This window comes from Taudactylus pleione, unplaced genomic scaffold, assembly GCF_031769625.1.
Source record: "Taudactylus pleione unplaced genomic scaffold, aTauple2 ptg000245l, whole genome shotgun sequence".
Lineage (NCBI taxonomy): Eukaryota > Metazoa > Chordata > Amphibia > Anura > Myobatrachidae > Taudactylus > Taudactylus pleione.
Window position 1 is genome coordinate 3,548,933 of NW_028284647.1, and position 16,754 is coordinate 3,565,686.

The window sequence follows — 16,754 nt, forward strand, 5'->3', positions numbered from 1 at the left end:
AGCGATCACACGCTCTTGATTTTCCTGAACTTGGGCAAGTACAGCTCCCAACCCTTGCTTGCTGGCATCCGTGTACAGCCGGAACGGGTGGTTGTAATCTGGGTAGGCCAGCACAGGGGCCTCTGTCAGTACTTTCTTCAGCAGGTCGAAGGCTGTCTGTCGTTCAGTCGTCCACTCAATGGGAATTCGTTTGTTATACTTATCCTTAGGGATCCCTCGTAGAATTTCTAATAGAGGGGCGGCGACTTTGGCAAAGTCCTTCACAAACCGTCGATAATATCCTACAAATCCAAGGAACCGTCAGACATCTTTGACTGTCAGCGGGATGGGCCATTCCAATACCGCTTTCACCTTTTCAGGGTCACACCCTCAGGGCTTACAATGTGACCTAAGTACTGAACTCGGGGCTTGAGCAGGTGGCACTTGGATGGCTTCAGCTTCAGACCGAATCTAGTCAGCTGTTGGAAAACCTCCCGTAAGTGTTGCAGATGGTCAGAGTAGGTTTTTGAAAAGATGATAATGTCATCCAAATATAGGAGAACCACATCAAAATTCCTATGGCCTAGACAATGCTCCATCACGTGTTGGAAGGTGGCGGGAGCATTGCATAAGCCAAATGGCATACGGTTGAATTCATAGAGCCCCATTGGTGTGACGAAGGCAGTCTTCTCCTTGTCCTCTTCCTTCATCTGAACCTGCCAGTAGCCGCTGGTCAAATCTAGGGTTGAGAAATATTTGGCAGATTTAAGCGCCGTCAGAGACTCCTCAATTCGGGGTAGAGGATAGGCATCCTTATGTGTGATAGCATTCAGCTTCCTGTAGTCTACACAGAATCTTAGCTGGCCATCCTTTTTGCAAACTAACACCAATGGGGCTGCCCATGGGCTGTGACTCTCTCGGATGATGCCATTGCTCTTCATGTCCTCCAACAGTTGCCGTACGGGCTGATATAGCGCTGGTGCCAATGGGCGATGCCGCTCCTTTATGGGTGGGGCATCCCCTGTCAGGATACGATGGTGTATCTCCTTCATGATACCCAGATCTGTAGGGCTATGGCTGAAAGTCTCAGCATTATTCTTCACAACCTGGAGGATTCCGGCCTTATGGTCTCTCGGTGTGCTGCCATCCCCTACCTGAATCTCTGTCCACCATTCATCTTCCTGCTCGTCAGCTGTACTACTCTCCGTGGTTACTTGACACTGATTAGCTTGTAAGGATGGATATACGACATCTTGAAATGAGGTCCACAACAATCGGGCCAGTGGCTGGCGTCGATACAACTTGATTGCATAATTATGGGGATTTAAGATCCGCACTGGGACTCGTCCGTTCTCCACAGTGACTAGGGTACTGGCTACTACCGCCTCCTGACGAGCGGACGTTAAACAGGGTTCAATTAAGGCCTCATAGCTTCTGCCAGCTGGTCCGCATCGTGCCTTGCCCCAGAGGATGGTCTCTGAATTGGGTTGCAATTTGATGGGCTTACTATCCATTAGTCTAACCTTTCCAATCTCTCCCTCACTATGGGTGAACCTCTGATGACCTTGAAGCACCCTGATAGTCTTCTGTATGATTCTTCGCTCCCCGGTGACCAACTGAGACAATTCACTCCTTAGTGTGGCCAATAGCTCCTCCGGACATTGCTGTAAGACGTTCATTCCTAGAATCACCAGTGCTACTTTAGCTTCACTGCTCTCAGTGATCAGACATCCCTGTAGTGGAAGGAGGGTTTCTCTGATCTGCATATTAGCCTCCCAGTACCCCACGCAGGAGATCCCCAGTCCGTTACTAGCAATTAGTTGCAGCCATGAGGGAGGTGGCATCAGCAACTGCCCCTCCTTCCAATAGCGTTGAAAAGCAGGTAGCTGTATGGTGGTGATTTGGGATCCTGTGTCTAACATGGCCAAAACTTCCACGCTGTTTATGACAATTGGGATTGTCAGACACATCCCGACATACCGGGGCAACCACTCTTCAGGATTCGGGTCTACTCCTCCTGTTCTCCCCGAGGCTTGACCCCCACCCTCGGGGTGTTGCAGTTTAACGTCTCCTCTTGCCTGCAGTGTCTCTCCACATGACCTGCCTTCTGGCACCGCCTGCAGATGGGACGGCCTTGAGCATCAAACCGATCTGTTGATCTTCTCCCTTGTCCCCGGGGTGGTTCCCACCAGTCATCAGCCCTTTGTCTTCTTGGCCGCCACCGCGGCTCTTCATAATCCGCCGGTTGGGATTGAGCTAGGCTATGCACCTCCCTACGTATCTCTGCCATTCCCAATGTCATTTCTTCCATCTGTTTCCTCAACAATTGTATTGGGTCAGGGGATGGCAGCTGCAGCCCATGGGAGGCGGGGTTGGTTTCTTTGGGTGCCTGACATGCATTCCGTAAGCAAGCTTCTGTCAAGTAGGACTGAATTGGTAATTCTGGGAATTCCGTATTATGCTCTTCGACCGTGCCCAACATTTTGATAGCTGCTTCTTTAAAGTCTAAGAAAGTATGCGTCGGAAGTTGTAGTCGCAGTAGTCGCAGTTGAACTCGTGTTCCTTCTCTGTTAGCTCCCTCTATCAATTGGGTGACCAAGGTCTCATCCGGGTTCCTGACTTCTTCCTGATCGACAGCCTGGATTGCCCTCAAGGCCTCCTGCAGGGTGAGGGCGTAGTCACGCAGACTCTCCCCAGGTTTTTGTTTACATGCATATAACCTCATTTTCAAGGTGGATAAGGTACGGGGATCAAAAGTGGTCGCCAGTCGTTTAAGGACTTGTTCTACGTTCTGTTTTTCTCTGGCGGGCCAGGACGTCACTTCCCTGAGTGCCAAATTCTTCAATTGCCCAATGAGGATCTCGACCTGCTGCTGATCACTTAGCGGGTACAAACGGAACATAGAGGTCATCTTCCTTTTAAACTCAGTGAGAGTGCTTCCTTCTGTGCCATGGTCCTCACCAGAATACGTGGGGAGCCACGGGGCTCCGAAGTAATAGGGGAGCGTGATAGGATTGATCTGTGCCACAGGGGGGTTGATCGGTGCTCCTGCGCCAGCAGGCGGTACTGCCTGGGCTGGTGGATCGGTCGACATGGCTCTTCTATACTTCCAACCTTCTCACTTTGGACTCCGTTAATCCTGTTCGTGACGCCAGTTGTGGTAACCTTGACTTTATGTGGTAAGTAAAGAGTTTACCTTGTGTGTTGTGGTTCAATCTTCACTCGACTTACGGAGAGGTGAGAGTAATGGAAGCACATGAAGGGGTGACGAGGCAGCTTGTGGTTTTTATTTTGTGAACACAGGTTTATTAGAGAGTCGGCAGGGCACTTGCATAAATAACACTCCGCATTCAATGAGGCAGCCTTCGTATTGCATCAGTGGGAAAAACATCAATAATGAGATTACACATAAAAACAATGGCATTTGCACGGCACCATACGGATTGGTGTAATAATACTTCGGCAGTATGACCATACAATGTAAGGCAACTTTTACGTTACTATTCACAGCTGAATTCAGTATTGAGCATACATTCTTATCTCAAACGGTTGCACACTACAAGAAAACAATTCAGCAATGATGTCAGTACTAAACTAACAGTTTCAATGTCCAGATGACCTTAAACACAAAACACTGTATTCCTACCCGTCTTCGCTGCTGCAGCTGGTGGAGCTCTTATAGATCAGTTTAAGTTGACCATGGTACTAGTCCCACTTAGTGTAACGTTTGTTAGTATTAAATCTGGGAGGGAAGAATCGCCAATGTGTATATGGAAGTCCTGTACACAGTACAGCAATTCAGTCACTGAATGTTAATTCCACTTTTCTCTCTATAAGCACATTCAATTCTCAGGCAATCAGGTTATTCAATATTCCTAAACAACTGTTACTGTAAAGTGTCCCGCAGTTCTATCCCAGGTTGAAGGGCTATATTATCTCCTTTCAGTAGTGTATTCCAGCTTTCAAGTATCAAAGAATCACTGTGCTGTGAAATAAGACAGTCTTGGTGTGATCCGGAAAACATGCAGGGTAAATATTGGTGAGCTTGGTCAGCGAAGCAGATAACTCCTATATACTGAAAGTGAAAGTAACACTGAGGTTCTGTTATTTGCAACAAGGTATGAGAAAGTCCACTAATACTGAGTGTCAGTGCAGCTCTGCCTGTGGTGCAATCAATCTTCCACTCACCACTCCTGTAGTTACCTCTGGTGCAAGGCTATGTAACTTCTCCACTGCTGGAGCTGTATGTCTACACTGCAGTTAATCGGTGGCCATCTTGTGGTTGGCAGCATGGCAACTCAAAGCAATTGTTGCTGTTGGCCTGCGGCCATCTTGTGGTTGGCAGAAAAAGTTATAAATCACAATAGGACAGCGACTTCTCTTATAAGTAGTATAACTGAAATGAGGGTGCTTTGAAGTTACCCTATGATGGCTGCTGCTGTGGTATGGGGCAGGGGGGATGATTACCCTGTACTGCGTGTTGCCACTGTGGCTGTGTACCTCCACGAGCGGCTCTTGCTGCTGCGCTGGACGCCTTAATGGTGTGCTGCTCTTCGTTGCTGTGGCTCACCTGACCCGGTCTATCTTCCGCGGGTCCCCGGCGTCCACGCTCCCGGCTCGGCTGCTCCACACTCCACTAGAGCTTTGCAGCTTGGTGGTCTCTGCCCGCTGTCCTCGTGCTGCATGCCACACTTCTCCTCAGCTCCTGGCACGCCCTCTTTTTCGCGGGCACCTGACCACACCCACCGCTTGAGAGACAGGACAGGCTCATCCAATCAGCACCAGCTGTCCCCTTGCTTCACACGTGCTGGGGAGACATGTATTAACTCCTTCCTTGCCCAAAGTGGTATTAACCCCTCACAGTCCTAGGGGTGTCCGTTTCATGGGTGTCACATGTACTGTGTAGGCACCTTTAGTCAGGCCCCTTTTTATGGGATAAATTTGTTTTACGAATATGCTATGTAAATAGTTAATTTAACGAAGTATTTATCAACTGACCATTCACAAGTGTTCATATTCTACATAAAGTCTTTAGGTAACTGTATATTATTAAATTCAGGGGCGTTTTAAGAGAGGAGGGGGCCCAAGTGCAGTCTCAATGTGGGCTCCCTATTGTGTCTTGCGGTGCCATGGTGTGTGGTGCGGCAGTAGATTCTGGCTTAGTGCCATAATTTACTACGCATGTGCTGGTCTCCGGGAAAATGGCCGCCATTTTCTTGGGGACAGTAGTACAGCACCAGGTAAATGGCCACCGCTATTTTCCCAGTGGCTTGCCCAGAGCAGCACAACTGGAAACAATGGACAAGTAAGTATAAAGAGTTGATGGGTGCAGGGTATGCGGTGTGGGCCCCCCTGGACCCAGGGGCACCGTGTTCACACCACACCCTGCACCCATTATAGATACGCCACTGATTAAATTCATTACTTGAAAAATGAGGATAAAAGACTTCATGACATGGCACGTAAGAGTTTTTAACATCTGCTCCTGTTAATAGTATATTTAATTTACCCGTGTGCTTTTTAATCTGTGTTTATTGGTGTATTATTTTATATCTCTTAAAAAAGTAACATCCCATGGTGACAAACCACGAACTTCTACCGTGTTGCAAAATCTATTCACCTCCATTATTTAAGCAGCCTGTGGAGGTGATTGTTTCTCAGAAGTGTTATGGGAGTTTCAGCTCTTTTGACTTTGAAGCATCACACATCTGTCAGAATCAATTCATCGTCTCGTGCTCACCTTTCCCTCTGAGTTTATTTTCTGTGGATATTCTGCCAAAACATTAGCTGATTAAAATGGTATCGAGTCTTCGGAGGAAACCCTGTGCCACCTGATTATGTCACCTAGGGCAGAAAGGAAAGCGCTTTCCTTGTGTTCAGGATGCACTTGTGTTATGTAAAGAGGACATATACTGCACTTGGGGGTCTATTTACTAAGCAGTGTTAGGAGAAGTGAAAAGTGAAGAGTGAAAAGTGATAAGGTGCCAGCCAATCAGCTCCTAACTGCCATCTCACAGGCTGTTTTGGAAAAATGACAGTTGGGAGCTGATTGGCTGGCACCTTATCACTTTTCACTCTTCACTTTTCACTTCTCCTAACACTGCTTAGTAAATAGACTCCTTTATTTGTTATTGTTGCCCAAAGAGTTGGCACAAACCTATATAATAAGGTAGAATGTTTCCTGTTAATTCCATGCAAAAAGGTTTGAACTAGGGGTGTGCACCGGCCACTTTTCGTGTTTTGTGTTTTGGTTTTGGATCTGGATCTTTCTTCGTGTTTTGGATCTGGATTGGTTTTGCCAAAACCACCCTTCCGTGTTTTGGGTTCTGGGTTTTGTGTTTTGGATCTGTATTTTTTTGAAAAAAAGCATAAAAACAGCTTAAATCACAGAATTTGTGGGTTTTTCTGCTCCTATGCAATTATTAACCTCAATAACCTTAATTTCCACTCATTTCCAGTCTATTCTGAACACCTCACACCTCACAATATTGTTTTTATGGCCAAAAGATTGCACCGAGGTAGCTGGATGACTATGCTAAGCGACATGAGTGGGCGGCACAAACACATGGCCCATCTAGGAGTGACACTGCAGTGGCAGACAGGATGGCATTGAAAAACTAGGCCCCAAACAGTACATACTGCAAAGAAAAAAAAGAGGTGCAAGATGGAATTGTCCTTGGGCCCTCCCACCCACCCTTATGTTGTATAAATAGGACATGCACACTTTAACAAACCAATCATTTCAGCGCCAGGGTCTGCCACATGACTGTGGCTGAAATGATTGGTTCGTTTGGGCCCCCTCAAAACAAGCTGGCAATTAATGTGTCCCTGCACAAACTGGCTCTACGGAAGCAAGATGTCGTCCTCATCCTCCTCATCCACCGATTCCTTGGATAAAACAGGAAAAAGGGATTTAGGTGTCCCTGGACTGTTTACGGTCTTAGCCAAAGTTTCTGAACTTGACAGTAACTTTTTATGAACGCGCTGCAGGTGCCGTATAAGGGAGGATGTTCCTAGGTGGTTACGTCCCTACCCCTACTTATTTCACCTTTACATATGGTACATATGGCAAGACAGTTGTTGTCCGGATTTGGATAGAAATATTGCCAGACCAAAGAGGTGGAATGTTTGGTCTTCTGCCCAGGCATGACCGTGATGGGCTTTTTCATCCCACGGACAACAACTGTCTCCCGCGGAGCCTGATTTAAACAAACCACATCACCATCAGAATCCTCCTCGCCAACTTCCTCCTCAGTGCCATCTACACCAGTATCCTCATCCTGTTGTACTTCAACAGTGATATCTTCAATTTGCATATCAGCAAGTGGACTGTGGGTGCTCCTTTCAGCACTTGCAGGGGGCGTGCAAATGGTGGAAAGAGCCACCTCTTCCCGTCCAGTGCTGGGAAGGTCAGGCATCGCAACCGCCACCACACTTGGACTCTCCTTGGGGATTTGTGATATCTTCTTAGAACGCACAGTTCTTCGCTGTGCTTTTGCCAGCTTAACTCGTTTGATTTTTTTAGCAGGAGGAGGGCTTCCATCGTCATGTGAAGCTGAACCACTAGTCATGAACATAGGGAAAGACCTTAGCCGTTCCTTGCCACTCCGTGTCGCAAATGGCATATTGGTAAGTTTATGTTTCTCTTCAGATGATTTAAATGTTTTTTTCAAGGTCATTTTCCTGAACTTTGTCATTTGGGATTGTATGTGCCCTCTACTATGACATTGGGCATCGGCCTTGGCAGACGACGTTGATGGCATGTTATCGTCTATGTCATGACTAGTGGCAGCAGCTTCAGCACTAGGAAGAAGTGGTTCTTGATCTTTCCCTATTTTATTTTTATCGGAGAAAGTTTGGTCCTCCATTTATGTTATATTGATATATACGTGCGGCTAAGGCGCACACAAACACAGAAAATATTTTTTTGTTTTTGTTGGAGACTAGTGCACTTTGTGGGTTACACCACCCTTTAACAAATGAGCCAGCCGGCCCTTTACTTATGGGACACAGGCGCACGCTTGGCGCTGCTCCTTTGTTGATGCACGTGCGGCTACTGCATACACAATTCACAAACACAAAAAAATATATATTTTTTTTTTGTTTGGAGTGCCCTTTGGGGGTTACAGCACCCTTTAGCGGTCAATCCAGCCGGCCCTTTATTTATGGGACACAGGCGCACGCTTGGCACTACTTTGTTGATGCACTTGCGGCTACTGCGCACACAATTCACAAACACAAAAAAATATATATTTTTATTTTGTTTGGAGTGCCCTTTGGGGGCTACAGCACCCTTTAGCGGTCAATCCAGCCAGCCCTTTATTTATGGGACACAGGCGCACGCTTGGCACTACTTTGTTGATGCACGTGCGGCTACTGCGCACACAATTCACAAACACAGAAAATATTTTATTTTTTTTGCACTTGGGGGGAGCACCCCTGATGGACAGAGCACCCCCTGGACAACACTACAGCGCCCCTTTAGGACTGGGACTCTGCACAGGACTTTGGAGTGGACACAGCCCCTATGGACAACAGACTGCACAACACAGTCCAGCCATCCCCTATGGACTTTGGAGGAGTGGACACAGCCCCTATGGACAACAGCAGCACAGCACAACACAGCCAGCCCCTATGGACTTTGGAGGAGTGGACACAGCCCCTATGGACAACAGCAGCACAGCACAACACAGCCAGCCCCTATGGACTTTGGAGGAGTGGACACAGCCCTTATGGACAACAGCAGCACAGCACAGCACAACACTACACTGCACTACACTACACTACACTACACAGCCCAGCCAGCCCTAACTCCCACCCTCCCTCTTCACTGTCCACAGCCGAGTGAGAAAATGGCGCCGACGCGGGTACCTTATATAGGATCCAAAACCCGCGAGACCCGGAAGGCGGGATGATGAAGTTTTGCCTCGATTTCAGATCCGAGTCAGGCTGGAAAAGTCGAGCCTGACTCGGATCGGCCTCGGATCGGGGGGGGGGGGGGGGGCTCGGATTTCAGAAATCCGAACCCGCTCGCCCCTAGTTTGAACATTGTATAAACCAGAATTGCTCTGCTCCTTGATGGACAATCTCCTTCATCCTCTGGGGCAGAATAAAAGAGGGGCCAGCATAATTTATAAATTAAATGACAGGGCCAGTATATTTCTTATGTTAATTGGTGCCAGATTAATATACATAATTAGTAAATGCCTGGTCACCTCAATCAGACCCCTCTCCACCCTACCTGCCCCTGCTCCTTCTTGCCCCTCCTCACAATACATAAGGTGCCTATACACTAGACGATATTTTGCACGATTTGGCTGATTTTGATGGATCGGAACGACAAATCGTGCAGTTTACACTAACAATAGTGATGTCGATGCACGGTCCCGTGGGTCGTATGTCATATCCTCAGATCTTGCCTACATGCTGGAAGATCTGGCAATCTCGTACACGATTCGCGGCATATCGTTCATTGTTTAGGCATGAACGATATGTCGTTGCGACTTGCACGATGCCAACATCACTTAACAGGCACTTCCCTAATGACACAGCTGCATGCACAGATCAGTGAGATCCATGCATGCAACTGTGTAAAAAATATGTCAAGTGTAAAATAAAAAACAATGACGTGGCCCCTCCCCCAAAGCACGTCCAGCCCGGACTTTTTAGAGCCAGTGCTGGTTGTCAAAATACAGGGGACAAATAACGAAGGGGTCCCCTGTGTTTAGCACTGGGCTCAGTTAGGCGGTGCTGGTTTTGCAAGTACAGGGGACAAAATAAATAAGGGTCCCCTGTATTTTCCATAACCAGCACCGGGCTCTTTCTAGCGGGGGGCGTAATACCAAATCCAGGGGAACCCTTTCACCGGCTCCTCTGGCCAAAGCATTATGCCAGACCGCTAGTCAGTCCAGGCCAGGGATCCCTGGGGAGGTGGGGACCCCCCCATAAAGGGGTCACCCTCTCCAGGGCACCCTAGGCCTGGGCTAATAGCCCGGGGCTATCCCTGCCCCCCCTTGGGCGGTTGGTACTGGGTTGGTAGTGTAAAATGTGGTGTACAAAATTGATGAAGTTACATTGTCTTTTGCAGTAGAACTACCGGTCCCAGCAAGCCTCCCCCCGCATGCTGGTACTTGGAAAACCACAAGTAACAGCAGGCAGGGCATTAAGGGCCCGCTGGTACCTGTAGTTCACCTACAAATGAAATGTTAAAATAAAGATAGGACACACACACCATGACAGTAAAGTTTTATGACACACTCACACATACTCACCTTTAATACCAGAACAGGTCCTCTTGTCCAGGTAGGCATCCACATCTTCTTAAAACAAAAAAAGGAAAAATCACGGACCACTAGCTTCCTACTGTCCTCTAAAGACACTACTAACCGAATTTCTGTATAGAATCCCGATGCTGAGCTTTCTTGGGCTGAGAGCGGCGAGTCTCCGCCTGTCTCAGCTAATGAGCGGTTCCCACCATTGCCACCGCTAAATAACCGTTAGTAACCTAGCGGTTCTCACCGTTGAAGCACCCCTCCCCCCATCCCTTACCGGCCGCGTGCATGGTGTCACACCTATCTCTTCAATGATGATGTCAATACGTTTTGTTTTTGTGTTTGCTCAGCCGTAACTTGACGGATGGAGATGACACAAAGTGCAGGTTATTTCTTGGAGTTTACACTACACAATGGTGCAGTTTTCATGAACATCAGTTCAGTAGTTTATGCGCCAACTTGGAACACAAAGACAGATACAACGGTCTTATTACAGTATATTATATATTATAGGATAAATAACCACAGACAGTACAGTACTGGGCACTGGGTGTATAGGATGTTGTGAGTTGTGCAGCAGAGGTACGGTACTGTTGGCATATGTGGTACAGCTTAACCAGGTTTTAGGTTTAATAATAACCGAGTAGAACAACAAGGTGGCATAGATGCACAGGGATGAATAGGTGTAACAATGGCATTGGTGCAGCCTGAATCGCAAGGTTGTTGCTGGGCATTGTACTGCACGGATGGTCAGATGGTATACACCCAGGTGGTTAGTGGCGTTATGCCCCTTTACACTAGCAGTTTGGTACGGGGTACTTGCGGTAGTCGTCGGGCTATATGTATCTAGTTGAATGCTGGAGTGTCAGAAAGCACATCCATTACTAAGGAATGCTAGGGAGGAGACACTCCAATAGGGCGTGCATGGCAGTAGCTCATGTCAGAGGTCAGGCCTCTTACTGAGCCACGGTAGGTCCTAGAGACCCCATCTAACAAGTAATACAGTGTATTAACTAGGGATATGCGCCCACCCCCTTGTTTTGGTTTTGGATCTTTGTTCTCTCTTCAAGGTTTTGAATCTGGATTTGGTTTTACAAAACCACCCTTGCATGTTTTTGTTTTGGATCTGTATTTTGCTAATAAAATCATAAAAACAGCTGAAATCACATTATTTGGGCCTGTTTTTGTTCCTACAGTATTACTAACCTCAATAACATTTATTTCCAGTCAGTTTTGACCACCTCACAGCTCACAATATTGATTTCATCCAGTTTAGGACAAAAGGTTGCATTGAGCTAGCTGGCTGACTAAGCTATGGGACAGCAATGGGTGGCACTAACATGTGGAAGCACAGCTTCCAACATGACACAGCAGTGGCAGACAGGATGGCAGTTTAATAAACTAAAATTAAAAATGTCAGGCAGCAATGCCCCAAACAGCACATAATGCAAAGAAAAGAGGTGCAAGATGGAATTATCCTTGGGCCCTTCCACCCACCCTTATGTTGTATATAGTAAACAGGACATGCACAGTTTAACAAACCAATCACTTCAGCGACAGGCACTGCCAATTGTGGTTGAAGAGATTGTTTTTTTTGGGCTCCCACAAAACAAGCTACCAACGGGCAGCTGACATCGCTGGCAATGATTTCTCCGTGCACAAACTGGCTTTACGGAGGAAACATGTTGTTGCCATCATCATCCGATTCCTCACCTCATCATATTCACACAATATTGATTCGTAGCCACTGCAATCCGCCATTACAGCCTCAGATGCATGTGTAATTTTTAGATGTAATTGGCGGTAAAGGTCTTCTTCATTAAATTTGTAGTTCATTTTGATAAACACCATCTTTTCCACATTTTGAGGAAGTAGCCTCCTACACCGATGACTGACATGGTTCCCGGCTGTGCTGAAAACTCTTTCTGGGTACACACTGGAGGGTGGGCTACTCAAGTAAAGCAAAGGGCCTCTAAATTACCTTTTTTTGTGGCCAGTAGTGAAACAGACTGTCTGACATGCCTATTTGGACACTATTATTAAAATAGTCCTCAACCATTCTTTGAATGGTGACCATATCAGATGGAGTCACGGTAGAGGTCTCATTAATTGTAGGCAATTCTTTTAGACTCGACCAGATGTCAAAACTTGGTTGTGTTGTCTCATCTGCATCTCCAGTGAGTCTTTTTTTTTTTAGGAAAGTTTAGTTTTTTCCTGGCAGCCGCACTTGCTGGAGAAACTGGAGGAGGAGCCATTGCTGCATCAGGTGTTGTTTGAGCTGACAATTTCCTTACCAATAGCTCTGCATCTCTTCAGATCTATGTCCACCGGGAAGAAAGACATGACGTATGACTTAAACCTAGGATCCAGCACAAATGTATTGATCCATTTGTAAGATTCTGACAACCCTTTCATCCTGGCAAAGCAAATAAAGGACTTGATCTACAAGTCTGACATACTTAGCAGAATCGATTCACTTAAGCTCCTCCTTCAGTTTCTCAAGCTGCTTTTTCAACAGTCTAATTAGGGTTATTACATGACTCAAGCTGGCAGTGTCTGAAGTAACTTGACAGGTGACTACTTTGAAGGACACGGCAGCCCCTGAATGGACAACAGAGCACCCCTGGATGGACAAAGCATCCCCTGCATGGACACAGCATCCCCTGGATGGACACGGCAGCCCCTGGATGGACAACAGAGCACCTCTGGACAGACACAGCAGCCCCTGGATGGAGAACAGAGCACCTCTTGACAGACACAGCAGCCCATGGATGAACAACAGAGCACCCCTGGATGGAAAAAGCATCCCCTGGATGGACACGGCAGCCCCTGGATGGTCAACAGAGCACCCCTGGACAGACACAGAAGCCCCTGGATGAACAACAGAGCACCCCTGGATGGACACAGCAGCCCCTGGATGGACAAAGCAGCCCCTGGATGGACACAGCAGCCCCTGGATGGACAACAGCAGCCCCTGGATGGACAACAGCAGTCCCTGGATGGACAGCAGCGCACCTCTGGATGGACACAGCAGCCCCTCGATGGATAACAGAGCACCCCTGGATGGACAACAGCAGCCCCTGGATGGATAACAGAGCACCCCTGGATGGACACAGCAGCCCCTGGATGGACAAAAGAGCACTACTGGACAGACACAGAAGCCCCTGGATGAACAACAGAGCACCCCTGGATGGACACAGCAGCCCCTGGATGGACAAAGCAACCCCTGGATGGACACAGCAGCCCCTGGATGGACAACAGCAGCCCCTGGATGGATAATATAGCACCCCTGGCTGGACACAGCAGCCCTTGGATGTCGATTCTGTATCATTGAATAAAATTAATAATCACTTGGCAACGATGAGTAGGTAGTGCTAGTACAATGTACAATATGTGTTTACACTTACAGTACATAAATATTGATAATTTTTATTTGAGCCTTCTTCTGAGGACTGATTACTTTAAATGTCTGTAAAATTGGGGTTCCTCATTCAAATTGCTGATGATCTTTTTTTTTTTTTCGATGGTTTTGATTTTAAACTCCCTCTGCACAGTGGCTGCTCTTCTTTAATGAAATTACTTTAATCTCTTCTGATGTTCACTTCATTTGAATTATTATTTCCAAGATGATAGTTATCATAATTCCGTGGCACACCCCCTGAAGCATTAATTCATTCCTTCCTTCAACTTTAACCTTTCTTGTTTAAAAATTGATTGAAGTTTCATGTAATCAGCATTTTCTAAACTGTTAATGTGATGGAATTTTAGCAGAACTTTGCCTTGCAGTGTGTAAGTCATATCAATGAGACTAGTAGCACGTTGCAAGCCTGAGAGCCGTGATATATTTTAAAGTAAGCGTATTTATAGAGGTAAATTCGGCACCTACGGTATTTGTAAATGTCAGGCTGGAAGCAGTGGAACGCCCATTATCATATTGTGGTATGCAGAAGCTCGGCAGGGGTTTTTTTTCCCCCATCATGCAGTAAATTACAGTATTTATGTGCGGGAGGCTGCTGAGGATGGAAACGTTCTGCAGTTGGGAGAAATTGGTTCCTTAACTTGGATAGAACCTGTTTGGCTAAAAGCTAAAATACTAAGCATATGTATTAGCAACAGAGGCAAACCAAAATATTTTTAGAAATTGGCACCTTGCGCCTCTAAAGGTGCCCACACACATACCGACTTTTCTTCCAATTAGGCCGATTTCGACGAATCTTGACGACGAATCGGGTAAAAAAAAGTACAAATCGTGAGTTTATACTCACGAGCACGATGCCGATGCGCGTCCCCGCTCTTCGTACATCGCATCCTCTGATCTGCCGTGCTGTAGGGCAGATTAGCCAACCATGAACATGATGGAAGCCGATCGTGAGGGTTTTTTTCCCTCACGATTAAATCGTATGATTAATCGCAAAACGTGGAATTTGACTGACAGGAGCCATCTTGTGCAGCTTCGTGTATGGAGCAAGACAGTCGCACATTGAGGAGCCTGCACACTGGATTCTTGTTTTGGACAATTTTTGGTGAGTATTGGTACAGTTTAAATACAACCACACTGACCACCAATATGTGCTCCCCACTGCCCACCAATGTGTGCCCCCAGGTAATAAATGCATGACCCAGCCACCAACCGCCATATTAAGGCGGGCGGTGGATGGATCATGCATTTAAGCTCCCACTGCCCACCAATGGGTGCCCCCAGGTAATAAATGCATGACCCAGCCACCGCCCACCGTACTGAGGTGGGCGGTGGCTGGGTCATGCATTTAAGCTCCCACTGCTCACCAATGTGTGCCCCCAGGTAATAAATGCATGACCCAGCCACTGCCCGCTGGAATGAGGCGAGCGGTGGCTGGGTCATGCACTAAGCTCCCACTGCCCACCAATGCCCACCCCCTTACTTAACCACGTCATGGGCCCACCTAATAATTAATTAGAAAACCAATCAATTTTTTTTTAAATTAACAGACAAAAATATTTAAACAAGATAAACGAATAAATTCCAGGACGATTATTAACATTGAAATAATATATTATATTAATAAAAAACATGTTTAAAAATCAATTCAATACAGATAAAATAAAAATACATTTTAAGTAATATAACAAAAAAATAAATAAATAAACAAACACGTATTTTACAAAATAATCACCATACATTACATTTAAAAACACACATTATTTAAAGCTGGGGGTGTTCTACCTTTCGGTCTCCAGCTGTTGTGGAACTACAGATCCCAGGACGACCTGCCACCCACCTTTGAAACTGTTTTTAGGGCATCCTGGGTTCTGTAGTTCTACAACAACGACAGGCCCAAAGGTGGAAGACCTATGCTGTCAAACAAAGAAAAACATTATATTACCAAGCAATGAACACATGACATTCCTGTAAAAGAAAACACGATTAGAATACCATAACAAACCTTTAAAAACCTGTAAAAATGAAAATATTAAAACATTAAGAATGTGAACTATAACAACATTACATTTAACAAAACTATATACACAAATATTTAAATGTCCTTTTTTTTCTTCTTCATAGATAATGTCCATGGATTGTGAACGTGAATTCGTTACAGGATTCATTGAAATCCTGCACTCGAAAGAGTATCTGTGGAAGATCAGTTCTCGGAAGTACCACAACAAGTCGCACAAGTTGGCCGCACTAGAGGAACTTTTGGTGTATACGAAAAAATACATATCTGATGCAGACCTGAAAACTGTATGGCAAAAGATTCAAAATCTCAGGACAGTGTACATCAAAGAAAAAAAGAAGGTGGATGACTCCAAAAAATCAGGAGCAGGCACAGATGAAATATATAGTCCTGCACTGTGGTACTACCATATGATGTCATTCATCAGTGAACAAGAGCCTCAAAGGGAATCTATCGTCTTGATGGCTGAGCGTGAGGGAGATGAGGAGGTTGCAGAAGTCTTGGTAAGTAGTGACACAGTTTAAACCAAAATCCTTAAAGTTTTTGTTGTTAAATCCCAAATGTCCAATTTCTTCAGTAGTTCACAGACAGTTCTCCTGCCATGGTACAGCACCTCTGGTCCATTAAAATAGGTCATGTACTCCTCCCTCACTTCTTTGGCACGTGCGGTGGATGTTGTTGTAGTTGGTGGTGCAGATACAGAAGTCAAATGTTCAATGTCCTCCAGGGGTCCTACATCTTCTGGTCTAGCTGGGACTGGTCCTCTTTGAGTAGATTTCCTTCGCAGAAAGTTGTGCAGCACACAGCACGCCATCACAACCCAGTCTATCTTCTCCACATGTAGAATGATGGTGGTGTGGAAAATGCGGAAGCGGTTGCTCATTATTCCAAACGCATTTTCCACAATGCACCGTGCCTGGGATAGACGGTAGTTGTATATCCTTTTCTCTCTGGTCAGGCCCCTCTGTGCAAATGGCTTCATCACATGTTCATGTAATGCAAAAGCCTCGTCTGCGACGAAAACGTAATTTAGGCCGTGCTTTGTCTGGTCCAGTGCGGGCAAGTTGAG

General features: G+C 46.2%; 1 protein-coding gene across 1 annotated transcript in view; it reads right to left on the reverse strand.

Annotated features, from left to right (window-relative positions):
• Positions 1–1,987: 1,987 nt before the first annotated feature.
• Positions 1,988–16,754, reverse strand: part of LOC148516611 (uncharacterized) — a 92,581-nt gene continuing 77,814 nt past the window's right edge. Inside the window, exons 4-5 of the mRNA XM_088479778.1 lie at positions 10,251–10,298; positions 1,988–3,054 (exon numbers count right to left, since the gene is read on the reverse strand). Of these exons, the coding sequence (XP_088335904.1) occupies positions 1,988–3,054; positions 10,251–10,298 (1,115 nt within the window). The remainder of the gene's footprint in view (positions 3,055–10,250; positions 10,299–16,754) is intronic.